This window comes from Prionailurus viverrinus, chromosome B2 (genome assembly GCF_022837055.1).
Source record: "Prionailurus viverrinus isolate Anna chromosome B2, UM_Priviv_1.0, whole genome shotgun sequence".
In the NCBI taxonomy this organism is placed as follows: Eukaryota; Metazoa; Chordata; class Mammalia; order Carnivora; family Felidae; genus Prionailurus; species Prionailurus viverrinus.
The window spans coordinates 32,524,194-32,544,287 of NC_062565.1; the positions used below are offsets into that span (position 1 = coordinate 32,524,194).

Sequence of the window (20,094 nt, forward strand, 5' to 3'; positions counted from 1 at the left end):
GGAACTCCAACAAAAGGGAGCCTGAGAATCCTGCCAGGAGCCAGCAGATCCCCCCTGGCAGGTGGGGCTCCTGGGGCTGCACAGGAAGCACCTTGCCCAGAGGCCCCGTCACCTTCCCTTCTCAGGCCCAGACGGAGACCCGCATTTCCTCTCCTCTGGAGACTTCCCTACCCTGACCGGCGGGTGGGGGTGGACGCTCCATGGCATCCCTTCTCAGGCAGAAGCTTTCTTTAGAGCAGCAATGGCTTTCTTTCTGTGAAGGCTGGGTGAGATTCCTGAACCGTGAGGATGGGGAAATCAGGGCAGTTTTATTTATGATGGCGATGTACAAGACTCCACGCTTAGGTGCGCGGGCGAGATAAGGACCGGGCCCAGGCCTTCTGCTTCTCCTCGGGATTCCTGGGGGCAAACTTCTCCTGCAGCTTCTTCCACATGCCTTTATTCATTTCCTTAAATTCTTCTAGGGTGTCTGCAAAAGGGGAAGACAAAAAATAAATAAAGAGATTGAAGTCTACAATATGAATATGTAAATTGGCCCTACCCGAGCACACCCTGATTTTTACACAGTATGTTCCTGAAAGAGGGAAGCGTGGCCCCCAACTTCTGATAAGCAAATCAAGACAGGGTGACAGAAAACTAACTCGTGTGGATGCAGCACTTGTGCAGCAGGCACCACATGAACATCCTGCCCCTTCCAGTGGTCTCCACCCAGTGCCAGAGAACAGCAAAGAAACGGTATTGCCCTTGTCAGTGACGTGACCCATGGGCCCTGAGACTTTCTCTCAAAACTTGGCCTGTAACACACAGACCATACTGTCTCCACTTCTCAGATGTAGAAGTGAAGGCGGAAGGAGGTTAGGTAAGTTGCTCAGGTCGCACAGCCAGGAAGTGGAGGAGGTGGGATTTGAAGCTCTGCACCACATCCAGTGGAGCTGAAGAGGCACTGGGGAAGGAGATGGACTGGGGTCCCCACCGATCACTTCCTCTCTGGGAAACAAGTGATTTAACCCTCTTAGCCTCGGGCTCCTCATCTGTAAGGTGGAGATAAAAACGCCTGCCTCGAAAGTTCCAGACTAAAGGAAATAATAGAGGAATCTCCCTGGCAGCTGGCCCACACTCAAGAAGAGGCGGCAGTCTTCATAGCTATGAAGGCAGCAGGGAGCCGGTGAGAGCTGGTGGGGCCCTTGTGCAAGAACACACGCACACGCACACGCTCACGCCCCAAAGGAATCAAAACCAGCTTTCTCAGTCCCGGCACTATTGACATTTTGGGCCAGACCTGCGCGTTGTAGGATGTTTAGCAGCAACCTGGCCTCTACCCACTAGATGTCAGTAGCAGCCCCCATACCCGGCCCCTAGCTGTGACGTCTGGAAATGTCTCCAGACGTCCTCCACGCGGGACTGTGGCAGTTTTGCCCCCAGTGGAGAACCAACAAGTCTCTCTAGGGCTAAAGTTCTATGACACCTAATTTTACCTGTATTTTAAATTTAGATTTTCACATTATCTTGTTTAAATTTCATAGCCTAGATTTTCATCAGTTAGCAAAACTTCTAGAGAAAAAAGAACAGCTCTTCTCAACAAAAAGGCAGCTTACGTTTATTGTCAGTGGGCTCTTGACTAAGTCAGGACATATGCTATACCTCAGCCATGAGCCCAACATCCCACCCTGAAACCTTTCCAGGTTTTTTCGTGGGCGTGAAGTGGGATGCTGGGCGGTCCCTGTCCACTCACAAGCCACAAGGCCTCTTTTAGAGTGTCCCATGGCCCCAAGCCCAGGTGAACATGCTTGGGACCCAGACCTTGGTCACATTTCAGACTCGCTAGGCCCTCAAACACTGCAAGGTGTATTCTTGCCCTGTCAGAGGAAACAATCAGTAAGCCCGTGCCACACGGTCACAACAAAAATAGGAGGCTTACTGTGAAAACGAACCATCAGCAGGTTTGCTGGAGCTGAACTTCTGGCCAGAACAAGCTGCAGCACAGGCCAGTGGTGGGGAGTCTTCCGTGTCCCCCTCGTCTGCTGCAGCCTGCTCTCCCCCAACTCACACAGGTGTCCAGGGGCCAACAAATAAGGTGGAGGCTGGGCCTCTGGAACTTATTTCCATTCTAGTTTCAAGTCCAAAGTTTGCTCAAACCCTCTAGAGCCCTCAGAGTGACCCTGTGCACCAATACTGGTGACTGCATAGGCCCAGAAACATGGGAATAATTTTATGTGTACATTTGAAAAAACTGTCGATAAAGGAATTCCGCCTGGCCAAACTACCCTTACCCCGGTTTTCCAGAGTACTGTAACAAAAAATAGGATCAGAGCTGACACACAATAGCAGGTGATACCACCAGGTTTTATCTGTTCAGAAGGTAAGAGTTGTCTGGAAGGCCAAATCCCCAAAACTTGGTTGCTGAAAGGCTGCCAGAGGATTAGGAGAGAGAAATTTCTAGAGTACCCAAAGGCAAATGTTTCAGGGCCATGCCCTTGCAGAAAAGGTTAGCCTATTTTTGTATACGGTATCCTTGGCAATAAAAATAGTAATTTTCCAGAACCTGCCTACATCAACCCAGGCTCCCCCTGCCACTCCCCCCATCTCCCTGTCCAGTGACAATGGAGGTGGGGAAGTAAGGAGGGGATGGGCTAGGTAGGGTATTTCCTTTCTGTTAATCGAGGTCTGTCAACAACTCCCAAACACACCTAGTTAAACCCGTATCTAACCCACAAACCATGTCCCCTGGGTCAGATAACTCTCAGACGGATATCCCCATACAAGTGTATTGAATGGCTTTTTGTTTTAATTAAAACCCTCATTGTTTATAAAGCCCCCTTAGGACCATAAAAATAAAATTATTTTCCTTCCATCTTGATTTCAACTACTTCCATTTGGCAAATACGTATTCCCCGGTTCCCTGCCGCACGCTTTGAATTTAAAAGCTCTGAAGATGGATTTTCTTTTTTAAATAATGCCTTTGACCTTCTCCATATTTTATGGCCAAAAAGCATGAGCCCCGAAGCTTCAGAATTTCCTCTGGGCTATTCCACAAGAATTTCCATCAAGCAGAGCGGTCTTAGTAGACAATTCCCCTTGGCTGCTCAAACTCAAAGAATCATTTGCAAACCAACCAGAAAGGGCAGCTGTGCTGTCAATACCTGTGGACAGGATCAGCTTGTACTCTTCCACGGACAGGCCACTGAAGCTCGTGTCTCTGGGGCGAGGGTACTGGTCACACGGGCCAGAGAGGAGAGAGACGGTGGGGGAGAGATTAGTTTTGCAGCACAACCTGAGACCTGATGATCCTGGGGGAAGCCTTGCTCTCCCGGCAAAGTTCACCAGCCTGGGCCTTGGGAAGCCAGAGACCGGGCTGGGAGAAGAGCAGCGCCACCTAGAGGTCAAAGACTTGGCCTCGCTTGAGCGTAGGCAAGAATCCTCTTGAAATGCAGCCTGTGATTCAGGAGGTCTGGGTGTGGCCCATGATTCTGCATTTCTTCTTCTTCTTTTTTTTTTTTAATTTAATTTTTTTAAATTTACATACAAATTAGTTGGCATATAAGATTCTGCATTTTTAACGTGCTCCCAGGTGGTGCCGGTGCTGCTGCTCACGGACCACACTCTCAGTTATGAGGATTTAGAAGAAATCCCTTTTCCCTGTAGGCTAGGCATTTGGCTGCGTTTATTTCTGGAGTCACTTGAACACATTTTTCAGGCTTGGGAAAAACCACACTAAGTGGAATTTGACAGTAATCATGTCAGGGCTGAGGAAAAGCCCAGCTTTGTCTGACAGGACTTTCCCAAAGCACCCAACTTTATCACTGGAGTGTGGGGAAGTACCAGTTCCATCAGAGTAGATGCGAAAATATGTGTAAGACCCAACGGTTGTCAGATACACCCTGGGCACGCACTGGCATATAAAACACATGGCCTTTATTCGAAATTATAAATAGCTTTTATTTAGGTGACCTAAAAGCCTCTACCAGGCGCCTTTGTTGGCTTGCTTGAAATTACTGGTTACATCTGAAAGTAGCAAAACCACAATCCTTTACAAAGGATTGTATAATCAGATTTTCACTCACTCTCATTGGTCATTTCCAGTCCGAGGGCTGGGGATATAAAAGACTGGCCCACTCACCTTGTGTTTGTAATAGTTTGAATGGAGTCGTGCTAAGCTCTCATACATCTGATCACAGGCCTCAGGCTCGGCGATCTGAAAAACAAAGAACCCCCCAAGGAAGTAGGCAAATAAGCCCCGCCTCTCAGGCCGTGTCTGCACCACTGGGTAGGACCCCGCTTACAGAAGGCTTTCGCACTGGCTTCTTCACTCCATGGGAGGCAAACCTGGCCTACAGCTCCAGCTATTAGAAAGCTATTAGAAATCACCTTTTTGTAATGGCTTCACCTCACCAACTCCGCAACCTGCAGAAAAACTCCATCTATCAACTGGCATCTGGGACCTGTGTACCCCCACACCAGCTGCAGTGGGATGCACCACAATCAAAATAGATGATCAGAAGGGTGGATCTCATGACAGGGAGTGGTGGTGGAGAGTGTGGGCTCCAAGGAACCAGAGGAGGGGGAGTTCCCGTGCTCAGTGTATGGTGGAAGTGACACTAAGCTGGGTTCTGGAGGATGCAAAGGAGTTGGGGAGCAGAAGGGAGAGCTGAGAGGCCTTCCGGGTGGGGGGATGGTGTGAGCAAGAGGAGGCAGGAATGCTATCTATGCTTCAGACCAGACCAATCTGGCTGAGGGCCCGAATATGCAGTAAGAACCTGGGTGGGAGAAGGAGCTTTTTGAGTTAAACCTTCAATATGAAATGTATTAAATATTCTTTTAGGAAAGGCAAAAAAGAAAAAAGAAAATCGTCTGAGCGCTCATCTGTGGTGAGCCGCTGCAATTTTATAAGGAAAGAAACATGAAGAAGGCAGTATTTTAAGATGAGACAGTTGAATTGAGGAGAACCAAGAGGGAGAGTCCAATTAAGTGCTGCTGGAAAGGATAGGGCCCGAACACTGAGGCCTTGTGAATAGAGAGGGGAAAAAAACAAGAAATACCCTTGGTGCCCCTGCTGGAAATTCCAGGAAAGACGGGCACGTGCAGATGCGAAGGGTTTTCTCCCCTTTCATACCTCTTTTTAGTTTTCCCTTCCTTCTGCTCTTGCTATTATTTATCTACAGTTCCTTATATTACTCTGCCAAGAATTCTGAAACCTCCCCAGAAAAACAAAACAAAAACAAAACTTTCACTTTTATGTTTTTTCCCCAGAATTCAAATGATAGATTTTTCCAACTTAAATCCTTTCTCCAAGAAGGCAAAGCATAAATAAATCAGTAGTTAAGCGTTTTAATAAGGCAGCTCTGCTTCTGCCTCTCTGCGCGTGTCAAATGAGGTCTCCACTTTATTGCCAACAAAAAAGACGATCCATCACTTAGTTTAACTTGATCCATCCCCAGGTTGAGGCCACTCATCACGAGAATGCCCAGGTAGCCACATCAGAAGAGAGAGGATTCTGGGCTGGGGAGGTAGCCAGTGTTCGCTGAATAATGATCAAAGTCTTTCTTTGAGTGGATTGGCGCTGAGGGAAGGACAGAAAGAATGGATGGGGAAATGTGCTACCAGAGATCACGTTCTGACCCCTGCGGGGCAGCGCTTCCAGGGAAAAGTCCAGCTGGAGCAGAATTCTGCAGGATGCACTTTGGAGGAAAGCACATGGAACATCCTGGCTTCAGCAGAGCACGCGCGACCAAGAGCTAACACGGAAGGTAGGGGAACAGAAGGTACATGACACAAAAGGAATGAGAACAATGCCAGCACAAAGTTTTGATGAATATTCTGTCAATTATCAAAAGAAAATCACGCATTTCATCTTTTGCTTGCTGTCTTCGTTCTTGGGAGGATGAGTTCACTTACACATGTAAAGATCGCGCACCGAGAACGCGTGGCGTGCTCGGCCCTGTGTATGAGCAGGTCTCCGTGGCTGTGGAGAGCAGTAGGGTCACACTGCCTAGCTTTGAATCTTGGCTCCTTCACTTATCAGCTAGCTACAGAAGGTTGGGCGAATCGTGCAATTCCCCCTGCCTCCCACACTTTAGAAAACATTTGCCACTAAGTCCGTAAGTAAATAAATATGTATGAATGAATGAATGAATAAATAAAAAAACAAACAAATAAATAAATAAATGGGTTCACGCCCCACATCGGGCTCTGTGCTGACAGCTCAGAGCCTGGAGCCTGCTTTGGATTCTGTGTCTCCCTCTCTGCCCCTCCCCTGCTCACACACGTGTGCACGCATGCTTTGAGAGAGATTTTCTCTCTCAAAAATAAATTTAAAAAATTATAAAGAAAACGTTTGCCACATTTGCTTTATCAGTCTCTCCATCTCTATGCATTTTCCTTCTGATCCATTTGGTAGTAAGTTGGAGCACGATGCTCCTTTACTCCATAATATTTCAGTATGTTTCCTAAGAACAAGGACGTTCTTTTACATAACCACAGTTCAGTGATCAAATACGGGACATCTGACATTGATATGACACTTTTATCTAGTTCATCATCCATATTCCAATTCTGTCAATTGTCTCAGTAATACTCTTTACAGGAAAAGAAAATCTTTTTGGTCCAGGATCTCCTACTGCATTTATCTGTCGTGTATCTTTCTCCTTTCAGCTGGGATGGTTCCTCGTGCCTCGGCCTTTCTTTTGTCTTTCAAGCACTGACATTTTTGAAGCATACCCGCCAACTTAACCTTTCTTTTAAAAGAAAAGATAATAATAGCCCCTATTTCTGAGGGCGGTGTGAGGAAAAATGAGGTAATGCCTGGGCTGCTCTGAATTTGGGGCCTGGAACACTGATAAATGTGAGCGATCAGCTTTTGTTAATATTACTGGTAGTGAATAGTTGTAGAAGGAAGCACAGGCCTCTAGCTTGCAAACTACAAGAGGAAAGAGCAGAACAGCTCGGGACAAGCCTGGAGATAGATAATCCTGGTGACAGTGGCATGAAGGGTGCCGTGGACACTGCCGGGGAAGACTGGCTGAAGGGTCATGGCTACAGAAGGGAGTGGGGGCTTTCCAGGCCCAGGGCAGGCTTAAGCACATGTCCAGGGAAAAGGCAGTGATGGCATTCTCGGTGGATCAGTGATGCCAGTGTGATGGCTGGGGCGTGGCTAGAGACGGAGTAATGTAGGCAGGGAAAATCGCCGCACCTGACCGAACCACCGGCTCTGACCTGAGGCTCTCGGCGGTCACCAAGCATTCCGCGGTCAGCTCGCCGGGGATGAAACACCAACCCTCGGTCTCTGCCAAGTGAGCAGTCATCTGTCACACTTATTCTTCACCTGGTGGCCGCCCATCTGGACCTTCCCCTCTTACCACCATCCGACCACCTTCCCACCCAAGTGGAGGAAAGGGGTTCCCACCTTGGACTTGCCCTCCTCGGCCACCAACACAGCGCTTCCTGATCAAACCCCCATTCTGACCAGATCCTCACCCTCCAAAATCTTGCCCATGCAAGCTCCCCTCCTGCTGCTCCTCCAACTTCTCAAACCGTGAGAATTTGCTACAGGGCTACTCAGCTACCTCCTACCACATACACCCTCAAGTGGGTGACAGGTGTCCTCTCCCTTCCTGTCCTTTCCCTTCTTTGAAAGGGCAGAGGAAGGGCACAGGAGGAGTCTGAGGTCACCCTTGCAGAGCACTGCTCCTGGGAGGGCAAAGAGCACAGGGTCTGAGTGCAAACAACAAAGGGATCCTCTGAGTTTTTTCCATCTCTTAAAATTCCTTCAGTAGTAAAGACACAGTCTCCTAGATATTTTACATAATGCCTGGTGCTCCATTAATGATCCAAGAAGGAACCAAACACCTGACAATAACCACCAAAAAATGAACTTGTCACCCAACTTCTGATTTGAAGTCAGAAGATGTCTCTATCAGGCTGTAAAAGCGGCTTGACGGAGGCGATGAGAACTAGGTATGCCAACTTCTGGCCAGATGTTACTGCTTAAGGAGAGAAGTGGCCATGGCCAACTCTGAGTCCCAGGCACAGCCAACCCAAGCTCAGCAATTAAAAAAGTCTCAGTTACTGCTTAAAAGATTATCGAGAAATATCTTTCTAATTCCAGAAGCCTGGCCACACTTGTACATCGTACACTTTTATTCACAGATGCCAGCACAAACATTTCTGAATTTTGAAATATACAGTTTTCCTGATGAAATGTACTGTGCACTTTTAGAAATATTCTTATAGACAAGCTTTAAATTACCTGATTTTGCATTCACACCTAATGAGATTACGGACATTTTAGGACTAATAGCAGCTCTGGGTTTGAGAAAGCCAGCAGTGGGACATTATGAAAAATTCAGCTCTGCTCCCTAAATGTGAATAAAATAGATGTGCAACTGACACAGTGTCCTTTATGGCTCTATTTTTGCTCCTTTTGCATTTCCCCTGCTCAGTCGTCAGTGTATTTCTCTTTACCATATTAAACTTTTATACATACAAATCTACATCAGTGCCGCAGGCACTGATTTCGATTTTCAAAATTGAATTTTGGGTGGTGACTGCAATTGGTACACACGGCGGCCCTGATTCTAGTCACACAAAGGGACGCATAAGCACTTTTGGGAAAGGGTGTCGCAAATTGCTTTGCTAATTAAGGTAGAGCTGGATTCAGTCCAGGAGGATCTATGAAAAAAGGTTTTCATGGCTTGGTAATGAACTTCTGAAATGAGTTCATTCCGTTTGGGAGCCTATTCCCTTCAGTTGCAAATCTATTTCTTGAGCACCTACTATGCAGAATGCTCTGCTAGGGGCTGTGAGGGGACATAAAGACCCAGCCTCGGCCTTGGAGAAGTTGGCAATCGTGCTGAGGAGACAAGACATGCGCGCATTAAAAATCAAACATGGCTCCGGGGTAGCGTGTAACTGAGAGCCAGAGTTAACGGGAAATCAGAGGTGGGAGCGGGTCACCAGGCTTGGCTAACAGGGCAGGTGTGGCAGGGGTCTCAAGTTTCACCGCGGGTGACAGTTCACAGAGCGAGGGGGAGCCAGAGTCCCGCACTGAGGAGTATCCTAGCAAGGCTGGGACTGAGCCTGGGGTGGTATACGGATCAGAGGAATGGCTGGCAGGACGCGTGAAAAGGCAGGGGACAAGGATGCATGGGTCAAAGACAAGCAGGGTCTTAAGCTGAGCCACCACAGGAGGGCCTGGGAAGGCAGCAAACCTTGGCAAGCCTTGTGTGTTTGGGGGGCGGTGTCCACAGTGCACGAGATCCTCAAGGGTTAAGAACCACTTAACGTCGTAGCCAATTTGGGAGGCAAGAGAAGACACCCTACGCCAGGGTACGGTGCTGGGGTGTGGTGCGAGGCAAAACTCAGGCTGGCGCCAAGGATCAGAGGACGGTGAAGGCCTCACAAACCTGCCTGCCACTTGTCCAGAGGGCAACAGGCAGACCCAAAGAGCTCTGAGTAAAGCGGAGACCCACTGAAAGTGGTCAGTAGTTTGTCCCCCACCAAGAAGCACCTGCATCCTTAACCAAGCACAGAAGACTGCCATCCCCAGGTCTAAACACTACCTCACCCCACTCTAGCTCCACCTGGACCTGGGAGAGGAGGAAAGATGGAGACGTCTGCATTCCACCTCAGAGATGATTCTCCTCGTAACTCCTGTTTTGCAATGGGTTCAATATTGCAACTAAAAACAGCATGATCTGTCCTCAGCCCATTCCTCAAAAACCTGGCTTCGGGGGGCCCACATATGGGGCGGGCAGCGCTGAGGCGGCGTCACCCCTGCCAGCACATGCCAGGAAGCTGGGAGTCAGTCTCGGCCACACAGGAATGCCGAAGACCGGGGCTCTGCTGGATGACCGAGAAAACAGAATTCTATATACACTTTCACATTCTCCTCTGAGAAGTGGAACTAGCATTTCCATTACTGCAAGCCTGAGAACACAGTTCAACTTTTTTCCAAACGAGGTGGGTATGGTATCAACCTGGACATAATACAAGAACTCACTGGTGGGTGAGCCCCTTCCCGGGTGGCTGCATTTCCAGGCTGTTCCTCACAGCTGTGCCCCACGCTGGATTAGTGGGTGCTGGTGTGCAGTTGGGGAGCTTAAAGGAAGCTGCTTGGGTACCTAATGAACTCAGTAGAAGGATTTGCTCCTTTCCCTGTACTTAAGTCAACAATTATGGTTGTTTTGCCACCTTCCCCCACATTGAGGTTCTTTTATTAAGCTCTTGGTGCGGCAGGGTACGTGTTTCTTGAAGAAACTGTATTCAAAGTGGGCAAAGCCCATAACCATTAACTTTGAAAAAACTGTACAAAAGGACAGAGGGTGTAAGAGGCGTTGAGTGTGTTCCTGCTTCCCACCACCCACAAGTGGATGGGTCCCACCTGCTTCCCACAGTTTTGGGTGGACTGTGAGACTCCCCAAAGGGCATCCTGAGGTGGAATAAATGGAGGCGGTGCTTTCTGTACTCTGCTTTCAAGTCTGAAGGGCTCGTTTGCCTTCCAGCGAGTCTGGCTCTCCTGCACTGCTGTCCCACCTGAGGGTCATCTTTCCTCCCATCCACACTAGGGAGGTCATGGCCGGGGCAAAGAAAAGCAGGTGGGTAAACACAGGGAGGTATTTAATTCTTTGGCGAAACTGTCCATGGTCCAAAAAGGCTTGAGCAGGGCACGAGGGAAAAGGAGTGGCTTGATGTTTGTGGACCAAGGGGACTTTCTAACAAGAAAGAACTTGGGAGAAACGGCAGCTGAGGAAAGATCAGGGCCAGAACAGCTGGGTCTGCTGCTTACTTGTCTTGCCACCTAACTCCCACGGGACCCTGAGGAGGTTGTTTTATTTTTCTGGTTTTGTTTTCTCATCCGTAAAATGGGAATAAGCGATGGCTGCCTCAGTCGGCTGCACTAAGGATTAAATTAAATGAGATGATGCATGCACAATGTGCCAGGCATGTATTCAGTGTTATTGTTAAGACGCAGGAAGCCAAGAGGCCGAGAGGACTGCCTGGCTCTCTCCTCTACAGGAACAAAGAGGCTGTGGACTAGAGCTGCCTCCCCCTCCAGTCCTGTGTTTCTGGCAACTGGCATAACCAAGGAGAAACTCCACACCAATCAGCCAACCGGGTCGAATGCCTGCTGCCGGCTGCCAACTTAATGAAAAGTCTACCAGAACCACCTCTCTTTCTCAAGGTTTATAGATGACCCGGGGGCGTCAGTGGGAGCGACTCACAGTGCTGTTCTCAATTCTGACAAGGGGCTGCTCCCTCTAAAAATTATCACCAAGATTTACGAAGCCCAGGAGCATTCTCAGGTGACATCAGGATGAGGTACCATGACAGTGGTCCTGAGTAATGTGCTCGCTGCCATCATGATATACTGGGTTGCTCTACTAGGGATGCATTCATCAGCTGCTCCAGAACCATCAACAGAGCCATGACTTGCATCTAAAACCGTGACTCAAATTTGTGCGCGCCTTCGACTGATTAGAACTATCTCCCCAGGTGATGACAAAGGATGACAACTCCAAAAGAGAAAGCTCTACCCTCCTTCTCTGGCTCCTCTTACACTAAGTCAAGTAGGCGAACATCACACTTCCTCCCCAAGGCTCCAGCCTCTGTCAGCCTCACTGCTGGCTGGTTTTACCACTTGGATTTCAGTAGCGTAAATTGCATATCTGCCTGGCTCTGTCTTGGCGGTAAGGACCAGGCTGTGTCCCTCTTCTGGAGTTCCCACGGTACCCCCCACCCCCCTCTCGCACAGCAAGCTCTCAAATTAATTCTCACTACTCAGGACACAGAATTATTCCTTCTCTCTCTTCACTACTTCTGTCCATCTAGTTCTGCCACATCTGGAACCATATTCAAATGATTTTTACCTCATGAGCCATAACCAATCAGTCATTTATTTGTTTATCCAGACACTTACTGATTGTCTTTTATGTGTCAAGAACTATGCTACACAGGGGAGAAAGATAAAAATGGCACCATCTCTTTTCTCAGGAAGCTCACACTAAAATGACGTAGGGAGCAGAATCCTAGAAAGTCTATGGAGTTTGCAGAGTTGGGGCGAGGTACAGTTCTTGCTTTCAAGATTTTTATACGTCAGACTGGTGAAGACCGCTGTAAAAGGCGTGTCAGTGTAGTGCCCTACTCCTCACAAGCCCTGAACCAGACACTCCATCCATGCTCTCTACCCAATCTGGAATCTGATTTCAACGATGCCACTGGCCATGTTCCTGCTCCGTTAGGTGGGCTGGCTTGGCTCTGTGTTGGGCTAAGTTGCAAAAAAAAAAAAAAAAATGTCCTTGCTTTGATAGGTCTTGGCCAAATTTGGCAAAAGTTCAGGTTGTGTATTTGTGTATCCCATTTCCTCCCTCTGACCTCTTGCCTGAGCCCCAGGCTCAAATATCTCACTGACTACTTGACATTTCCACTTGGAGGTAAGTCCACTTGGCATCTCAAATTTAACATGTCTAACACCGAACTCAAGATGTTCTTCCCACACCCCACCTGTTCCTCATCTAGTCTTTCCCATCTTGATAAACGGCACCTCCTCCCACCCAGTTGCTCACGCCAAAAAAATCTAGGTGTTATCATTGGTTTCTCTTTTTTCCTTTACGTCACATCCACTATATTAGCAAGTCCTGTTGAAGCAACCTTCACTCTGCAAGCCAAATCTGGCCACTCCATCTCCTGTGCTGCTAACTTCATCCAAACCACCACTGTTTCTTGCCTTTTCTCTAGCCTCCTTGTTTTTTTTTAAATGTTTATTTATTTTTGAGAGAGAGAGAAAGACATAGAATGCGAATGGGGGAGGGGCAGATCAAGAGAGGGACACAGAATCTGAAACAGGTTCCAGGCTCTGAGCTGTCAGCACAGAGCCCGATTCAGGGCCCGAACTCACCAACCGTGAGATCATGACCTGAGCCGAAGTTGGACGCTTAACTGGCTGAGCCACCCAGGCACCCCTGGCCTCCTTGTTTCTATCCTTGCCCCCTATAATTCATTCACCACACACAACCAGAATGATCTTTTAAAACAACTAAATTAGGACACTCAGTCTCCACAAACTTTGCCAATGGCTTCTCACTGGCCTTATGAGAAAATCCAACTCCTAGCCAGTGCCTTTAAGACCCTACTGTGCCTGGCTCCTGTCCTCCTCTGACCTCAACTCTTAGCAAACTCCTTCCCACTCACTCCTCTTCGGCCACTCTGGCTTTCTTTCGGCTCCCTAACACATCAATCTGTTTCCTGCCTAGGACCTTTGCCTGGCATGCCCCTTCCCACCTAGTATCAGTTCAGCTCATCTTCCCTTATGTCTCATCTATGTGTCACCTCCTGAGCAAGTCCTCCTCTACCATAACTAATAGTACCCCTTTATCATGCTACTGTTTTACACCCAGCATAGTACTGATCTGGACTACTTTACATAGGTCTACTTCCTTATTGTGTCCCGAACTAGAATTTAAGCTTAAATTTCACGCTGAGATGCAGAGAGGACCTCATCCGTCTCCCCAGCACCTAGCACATGGTGGATGCTCAACGAAGATGTGCTTTATGAATCAGTCCCAGAGCTGCCGTCACACCAACCTGGAGGATAGCAAGAATCAGGTCTACTACTTACACACAGGGGCATGGGTTGAGGTCCCAAACCTGCTGCACGGGCTAACAGGGGCCCAGGTAGCACACAAAGGCTTAGCTCAGGCCCTACAGAGGTCCCGGAGGTTCAGCTCAACGTCAGTGCACAACACTGCGAGGTACCAGCACCGTGTCGGGGGAGCTATAAGCCTGCGACTGTCACTGTCTACGACTGCTGCTGTGTGTCTCAACCCTGGCTGCACCTTGAATCATCTGGAGAACTTTAAAAAATACTGAGGCCAAGGCCCCACCCCCAGTGGTTCTGATTCAGGATGGTCCTGAGCATCTAGATTTTTAAAAAGCTTTCTTCAGTCACTCCAAAGTGCAGCCAGATGAGAGCATTGAATAATAGGCTGGGTCGTCGCTCTCTGCAGTTCCCGGGGGTACAGGAGGGTCCGCGCGCACGTGCGACCGGGGGGTGGGAAGGCGCGCGCATGCGTGAACACCTCGGCAAGCCGCTCGTTGGCCCCGTCCCTGCCTCGTCCTTTCCTCCCATCGCCCCAACCGCCTCCCCGCTGCAGGAGGACCCCACAGTCCGGTCACCTGGGTGTTCTCTCCCTCCCGAAAGGCCTGTGCCACCCGCTGCCGCAGGTAAGCGCCCAAGTCCCGGCCCCGTTTGGTCTCGTCCACTGGCCATTCCTCACAGAGCTTAAGGAAGCGCCGGTAGCGGCTGGCCGCCATTTTGGGCCCCGCTTGTCCCCGCCCTCATGGGAGGAGTCGGAGCGGCCGGTGGCGCTTGCGCACTTAGGCTCTCCGGCTTCCCGAGGAGATAGGGTGGGTGGGAGGAACGAGCATGCGCGACTTCGCGGGCGCCCTGGCGCTCTCCGGATGGGGGCGCTGCTCTCCTGTCTCTGCTCGCGGAGCTAATTCAGCCTTCCTCCTCCTGGAGCCGGCCCAGCTCCCAGGGGCAAGTCAGAGGCGGAGTACCCCAGGGACAGGTTTGCTTCTCTTTTTCAATGACTGCACAAGAGCCAGACTAAAAAACTTCCTCTGAGACCTCTGCTAATTTGCATAAACGAATACATTTGCATGTAAATACGGGTTGTTATTCGATGAAGATGTGTTTGAATTTAATCATGTAGCAGGCACAAGTTGTTCGCCTCCCCTTCTCTCTTCTCACAGCCCCTGTACCTGTCACTACCACTTGGTACTGCTCCTTAGCTTTTGTTCCTCTCTCCCAGCCATATTAGTATCCCTTCATAGCGCCCCCCTGCCCACACCAGGCACTTTTCCATGGGAGGGACAGATTTCCCAGCTTGAGTGAAGTCAGCTGGGTTGATTCAGCTTCGGAAACTTGTTTTACCCAGTCTTCTCTTTTACATCTCCAGCTGCAACATCATGTGGAATGTCATCATTTTTTCCTTTTCTTTTCTTTTTTTTAAGAGAGAGTGTGAGCAGGGGAGAGGGAGAGAGGGAGAGAGAAAGTGAATCCCAAGCAGGCTTTATGGTCAGCGCCGAGCCCGACAAGGGGCTCCGTCCATGGACCCTGGGATCATGACCTGAGCTGAAATCAAGAGTCAGTCGGTCACTCAACCGACTGAGCAACCCAGGTGCGCCCATCATTTTTCTTCCCAAGATAACCCCACCAGTTTCCTTAAGAAATCCTCAGCCCTGCTCTGTAGCTTCACTGTCCTGGCATTTAGCCAAGACCATCCTCTGCTTACAACACTCAGCTTCTCCGAACCTCTTTCTTCTTACCTGCCCACTTTGTAAAGGTGAACCCAGGAGACTCTTGCCTTCAAGGAGTAGAATGTGGAGTAGTGAATACGCAACCCAAAGTTCAAAGTCACGAGGGCCTTACTTGAAATGTTAGAGGATGCTGGGGAGTTTGGAGAAAGAAATACTACTTCTAGCTGTTCGGGGGAGTGAGGGGAGAAAGATCGGAGATGGCTTCTGAAGGAAATGGCATTTGGGCTGGACCTTGAAGGCTGGTTAGAATTTGGATAAGTGGGAATGGAGGGACGTGAGCAGTAAGAGCCAGGCCTGGGGCAGAAATGGGAGAGAGAAGAGGAGGGAGGGGTTTAATTTGAGGAAAGATCAATGAATGATTTTAGCAAGGATCAGCTTTGAACTGTTCTGAAGGCCTTAAGAGTAAAGACCTATTGAACAAGGACCACTGGGGACCTGGGGTGTGCAATGCTCACTTGAGGTAAGTGAGTTCAGGGGGTGCCTACCTGAGGTTAGAAGAGCTCAGGAGGAGTGGAAAAATGAGGCTTTCAGGGGCACCCTCACCTCGTTCCCGGTCCAACAGTACCTCCCTGCTCTCATCATCAGCTGTATTTATAGCCACATAGTTTTGATGGCCGACCCCAGGCCTAAAAGGTCGAGGATTATATCTGTTTACTGTCAAGTTCCAGGCGCCTAGGGCTGTGCTGGGTGCCCAGAGGCCTTATCATTCTGCCTGAGGCCTGACCACAGCTGTGGCTTCGAAGAGCACATGGCTGGCTGACAGTTTCGTTCAGTGAGAGGAAGAGTAGCATTAGGTGGCATTAAATGGTTTTCACCCCACTTGAGGCGCAAGCGGAATGAGAGATTGAGAACAACTAGACATCTAGGAAACTCAAACCAATGTCTGCTTCTAAGGCTCTCCCTTCCCCATCACAATGTCTTCTAGGCAGGCTGTGGTTGCCCCTGGTTCAGACTGCTCTGCCCACCTCTCTTACCCCACTGGAATCTTGTTGGACTTGGTTCAGTAGTGAGGTCTCGGAGTCTTATAGACCTGGGTTGGAATGTGGGCTTGTTCATTCATTCATTCATTCAGGACTGTCTACACGATTTGTGGGGGACCGTTGCCAAATGAAAATGTAAAGTTCCTTGTTAAAATATTATTAAGAATTGTAAGACCATAACAGCAGAGCATTAAACCAAGTGTGAGGCTCTTCGGAGCGCAGGGCCCTGTGTGACTGCAAAGCTCACACAGCCATGAAGCCAGTCCTGAGTTCCTTCCCCATGGTGCACAAGACGGGCAAGGGCACGGCCTGGCTGACGCTCAGCTTGGTATCGTCCCAAAGCTGCTTCCGCCTCCCTCCATTCTCCCCTCCGGATCTGTGGGTTTTACATTTAAGTCAGACGAGATGGGCAACAAACCGAACACATGTCCTATAACGATGAAAATAGTGCTTTTAAATGTGTTAAGTCATTTAATAAAGGAACAAGATAATTTCATATACAGTAAGTGCTAGGGAGAGATTCGAGGCAGGGTGCTGGGTCCACAGCGATTGGGGCAGGGGTGGGGTCTGGGTGGTCTGGAGGAGCCTGTATTTGAGAGAGACCGGCGTCACACGAGGGGCAGGAGTGGCTTCCAGGCACAGGAGCAGCAGAGGTCTTTGGAGCAGCCAACCTTGGGTGGGTTATTTAATCTCTCTGAGCTTCAGTTCTTTAAAAAATGGGAATTAAAGTGATAAAGTAACACTCACTGAGTATTTGCTGTGTGTCAGGCACACAGCAAACGCCTTACACAATACTGGCTATTTTGTCCTCATAATGGCGCTCAGAAGTACCACCATTGTCCCCATTTTACAGAGGTGGAGACTGAGGTACAGAGAGAATGAGGACTTGCCAAGGTCACTAGCTGGTAAGTGGCAAAACCTGGACTTGCACCCCAGCTGAGTGGCTTCCAGAGCCCCCGCTCTCACCCCCTCCATCAGGATGCCCCTTCCGGCCTCTCTGCAGTGTTACCGTGAACTGCATGTGTGGTGTGGTTCAGGACACACTGTAGTTTCCCGAGGGGCTCGGGTCCTCTCCAGTCTTGTTTTACCTGTGCCCTCCACCTTCTCATGCCTGTGGGTGGCTGGAGCCAGAGTCTGAGCTCATTGGCTTGTCAGTCACCCAGCGCCATTCTGGACACATTAATAGGCAACCGCCTGGAATGTGACTTGGTTAGTGCCAGTCCTCGGAGAGTTGATGACCATTTTAACACCCACCTGCCGGCTGTCACTCACTCCACACCGAATGCGACCTCCCCTGGCTTCTTGAAAACCTCTACCAGGGCTGTGCCTCCTGATCCATTTGGAATGGGTATTTGGGCTCCATGGAGTCCCGGTTGCTCCTTATAGAAACCGGCACCACAGGGGGAGGAGAGGAGGGAGCGAGCGTTGCTTCAGTTTTTCAGGTTATAATGATCCCAGTAATTGAGACACCGAATTGCAGATTTAAATCGCTTGAAAGTAAAAATATCGTTTTGTAATGCCGGTGTTAATAATGTAAACATTAAAAACGAATTAAATACTTAGCTGTATTGTGGGGCACGATCGCCTGATTTTTCTTCCTTCAACTTATTCAACCAGAGAAAATGATTGGCTGCAATATGCAGATATGTTACCACCAAAAGTGGGTCTGGATTTGCCTGGGAGAAGTTAGTCACTTAATGCCCCTGCATAGAGGTGAGCCCGGGGAGGGTCGGGCTGGCAGTAGATTGCGGCCCTTTTCCGGAGGTGAGCTGTTTACCAAGATCGGTGGGTGTTTGAGGTGTGCTGGGGTAGGCCTCGGTGGGGTCCTAAATCACAGCCCAGCATACCTAGAGCCCCTCCGCTCTGTGGAGACGTCTGTCCTCTGCCCTGGGCCCTGCCTCCCTCCCTTCACTCTGCTCTAGTGGATGTCACCTCAGAGAGGTCCTCCCTGGCCCCCAGTTCAAGGAGTGGCCCTGCCACTCTTGGCCCCCGCAAAACACTAGTCACTATTCGACAGCAGGCCCTGGCGGTACAGTCATCTCTCAGTAAACGATCTGAAGAGAACAGACGGCATTAGAGTACAGACCCGGGTCCCCTGGCCTGCCAGGCCCCACCTGACGCCCCTGTAAGATTCTTCTCTTTTTAAAAAATTTTTTTTTCAACGTTTATTTATTTTTGGGACAGAGAGAGACAGAGCATGAACGGGTGAGGGGCAGAGAGAGAGGGAGACACAGAATCGGAAACAGGCTCCAGGCTCCGAGCCATCAGCCCAGAGCCCGATGCGGGGCTCGAACTCACGGACCGCGAGATCGTGACCTGGCTGAAGTCGGACGCTTAACCGACTGCACCACCCAGGCGCCCCTGTAAGATTCTTCTCTTGAGAGGTCTGAGGGAGAAGGGTGAAGGGCAAATCAGGAGCAGATCGATTTCTGGATTCAGATTAGCCCTCAAACTTCCTGTCCCTTTCCAGGGCAGCCTAGGAACAGAAGAGGGAAGTTCTGAGTGATGCCTAATGAAAAGGACCCAACCTGGCCACAAGTCAGCCCGGCCTGGCTGGTGCTCAACTTGGTATTGTCCCAGAGCTGCTTCCCCCTCCCTCCCTCCCTCCCTCCCCTCCAGTTCTTGGCACCCACGCCTTCATTTCAGTTCCTTCCCTCATCTTCTGTTTTCTGTTTTTGGCCACAGTGGATGCAGATTTAAATCAAAAGTCAGAAGTTTAGATCATTTTGAAGAGCTGCTGATGAGTGGCCTTGCCTGGCCATTTGTTTTATTAGACCGCTTCCTGCGCTTTCCAGCATGGGCTACAAGGCTCCAGGCAGCTGGGAAGAGCGATGGGACTGCCAGGGTGCTGTCCAGAGGCCCAGGGCTTCCTGATGACATTGCGTCATGGAAAAGCTGTAATAACACTCTGTCGCTTCCTCTTCAATCACACCGCGACGACAGAGGGAGGAGGCAGGGCTGGGTGACTGGCTCCCAGGCTGCCCTTGTCCCCCCTTGGTGGGGAGGTCAGGAGAAGGTTATTCCTCTGCATCACCTGTCTCGAGGACCCAGTGAGAGCTCCTGAGGGCAGATGAGGCAGCTGAGGTAGGGAGACGTAAACCAGGTCCACCAGCGCTCTGGGCTCACCCTCACTGTATGAGGACATGGCCAGGGGAAGGATCTGCTCAGGGCCCGCAGCTCTGGCACTGCCAGGCCCCTGTTGCCCCCTGTGCCCCCTTATGTGCTCTTTGTGTCTTTCTTTCTCCCTCCTTAATTCAGGTATCAATTTGACACGAGGATCCTGGAGGTTATAATAGAGACCGACCGGGGTCTCATCAAACCCGTTTTCAGGCACACAAACTACATCTCAGCCTGCTGGCATCTGGGCAGGGCCCATGCATGGCTGGTTCTTGCCTACGGAATGTGTGCGTGCCTTCTCTGTGCTGTCTCACTCTTAGTCCTTGAGGCTGATTGAAGGTGGTGGTGTCACAAGATGAAAGGTCCCTGGATGACTGTGTGGAGCGGAGGCTCTCTGCTGACCAAACCTGATTGTAACATGAAGCTCCTGTTATTGGGGAGCGTTTGTTATAACGGTTAACCCACCCTGACTAATCCCTGTATGTTTCTCAGTTCAAGGGAGAGGAGCGCTCCCCAGCGCCGGGAAAGGGAAGCCAGCCAGGAGGCCCTTCTGGGCTTCCTGCCAAGAGGGAGCAATAGAGGTGGAAGGTTGGGAGGTCCTTCTCAGTCCTCAAGTGCTGGGTTTTCTCCAGGTCTGTCTTTATCTCTCTTGGTACCTCTTCACATCAGCCCCTATGGCCCACAC

The 20,094-nt window shown here is 49.8% G+C and overlaps 1 protein-coding gene across 1 annotated transcript; it reads right to left on the minus strand.

Moving 5' to 3' along the window:
* Positions 1 to 287: 287 nt before the first annotated feature.
* On the minus strand, positions 288 to 14,344 carry LOC125165403 (ubiquinol-cytochrome-c reductase complex assembly factor 2). The gene is made up of 4 exons (XM_047858270.1): positions 14,167 to 14,344; positions 4,118 to 4,192; positions 3,141 to 3,210; positions 288 to 469 (listed from the first exon to the last, which is right to left on the minus strand). Exons 1-4 carry the CDS (start codon positions 14,302 to 14,304, stop codon positions 342 to 344), a joined length of 411 nt encoding a protein of 136 aa, XP_047714226.1. The 5' UTR covers positions 14,305 to 14,344; the 3' UTR covers positions 288 to 341.
* Positions 14,345 to 20,094: the final 5,750 nt, after the last annotated feature.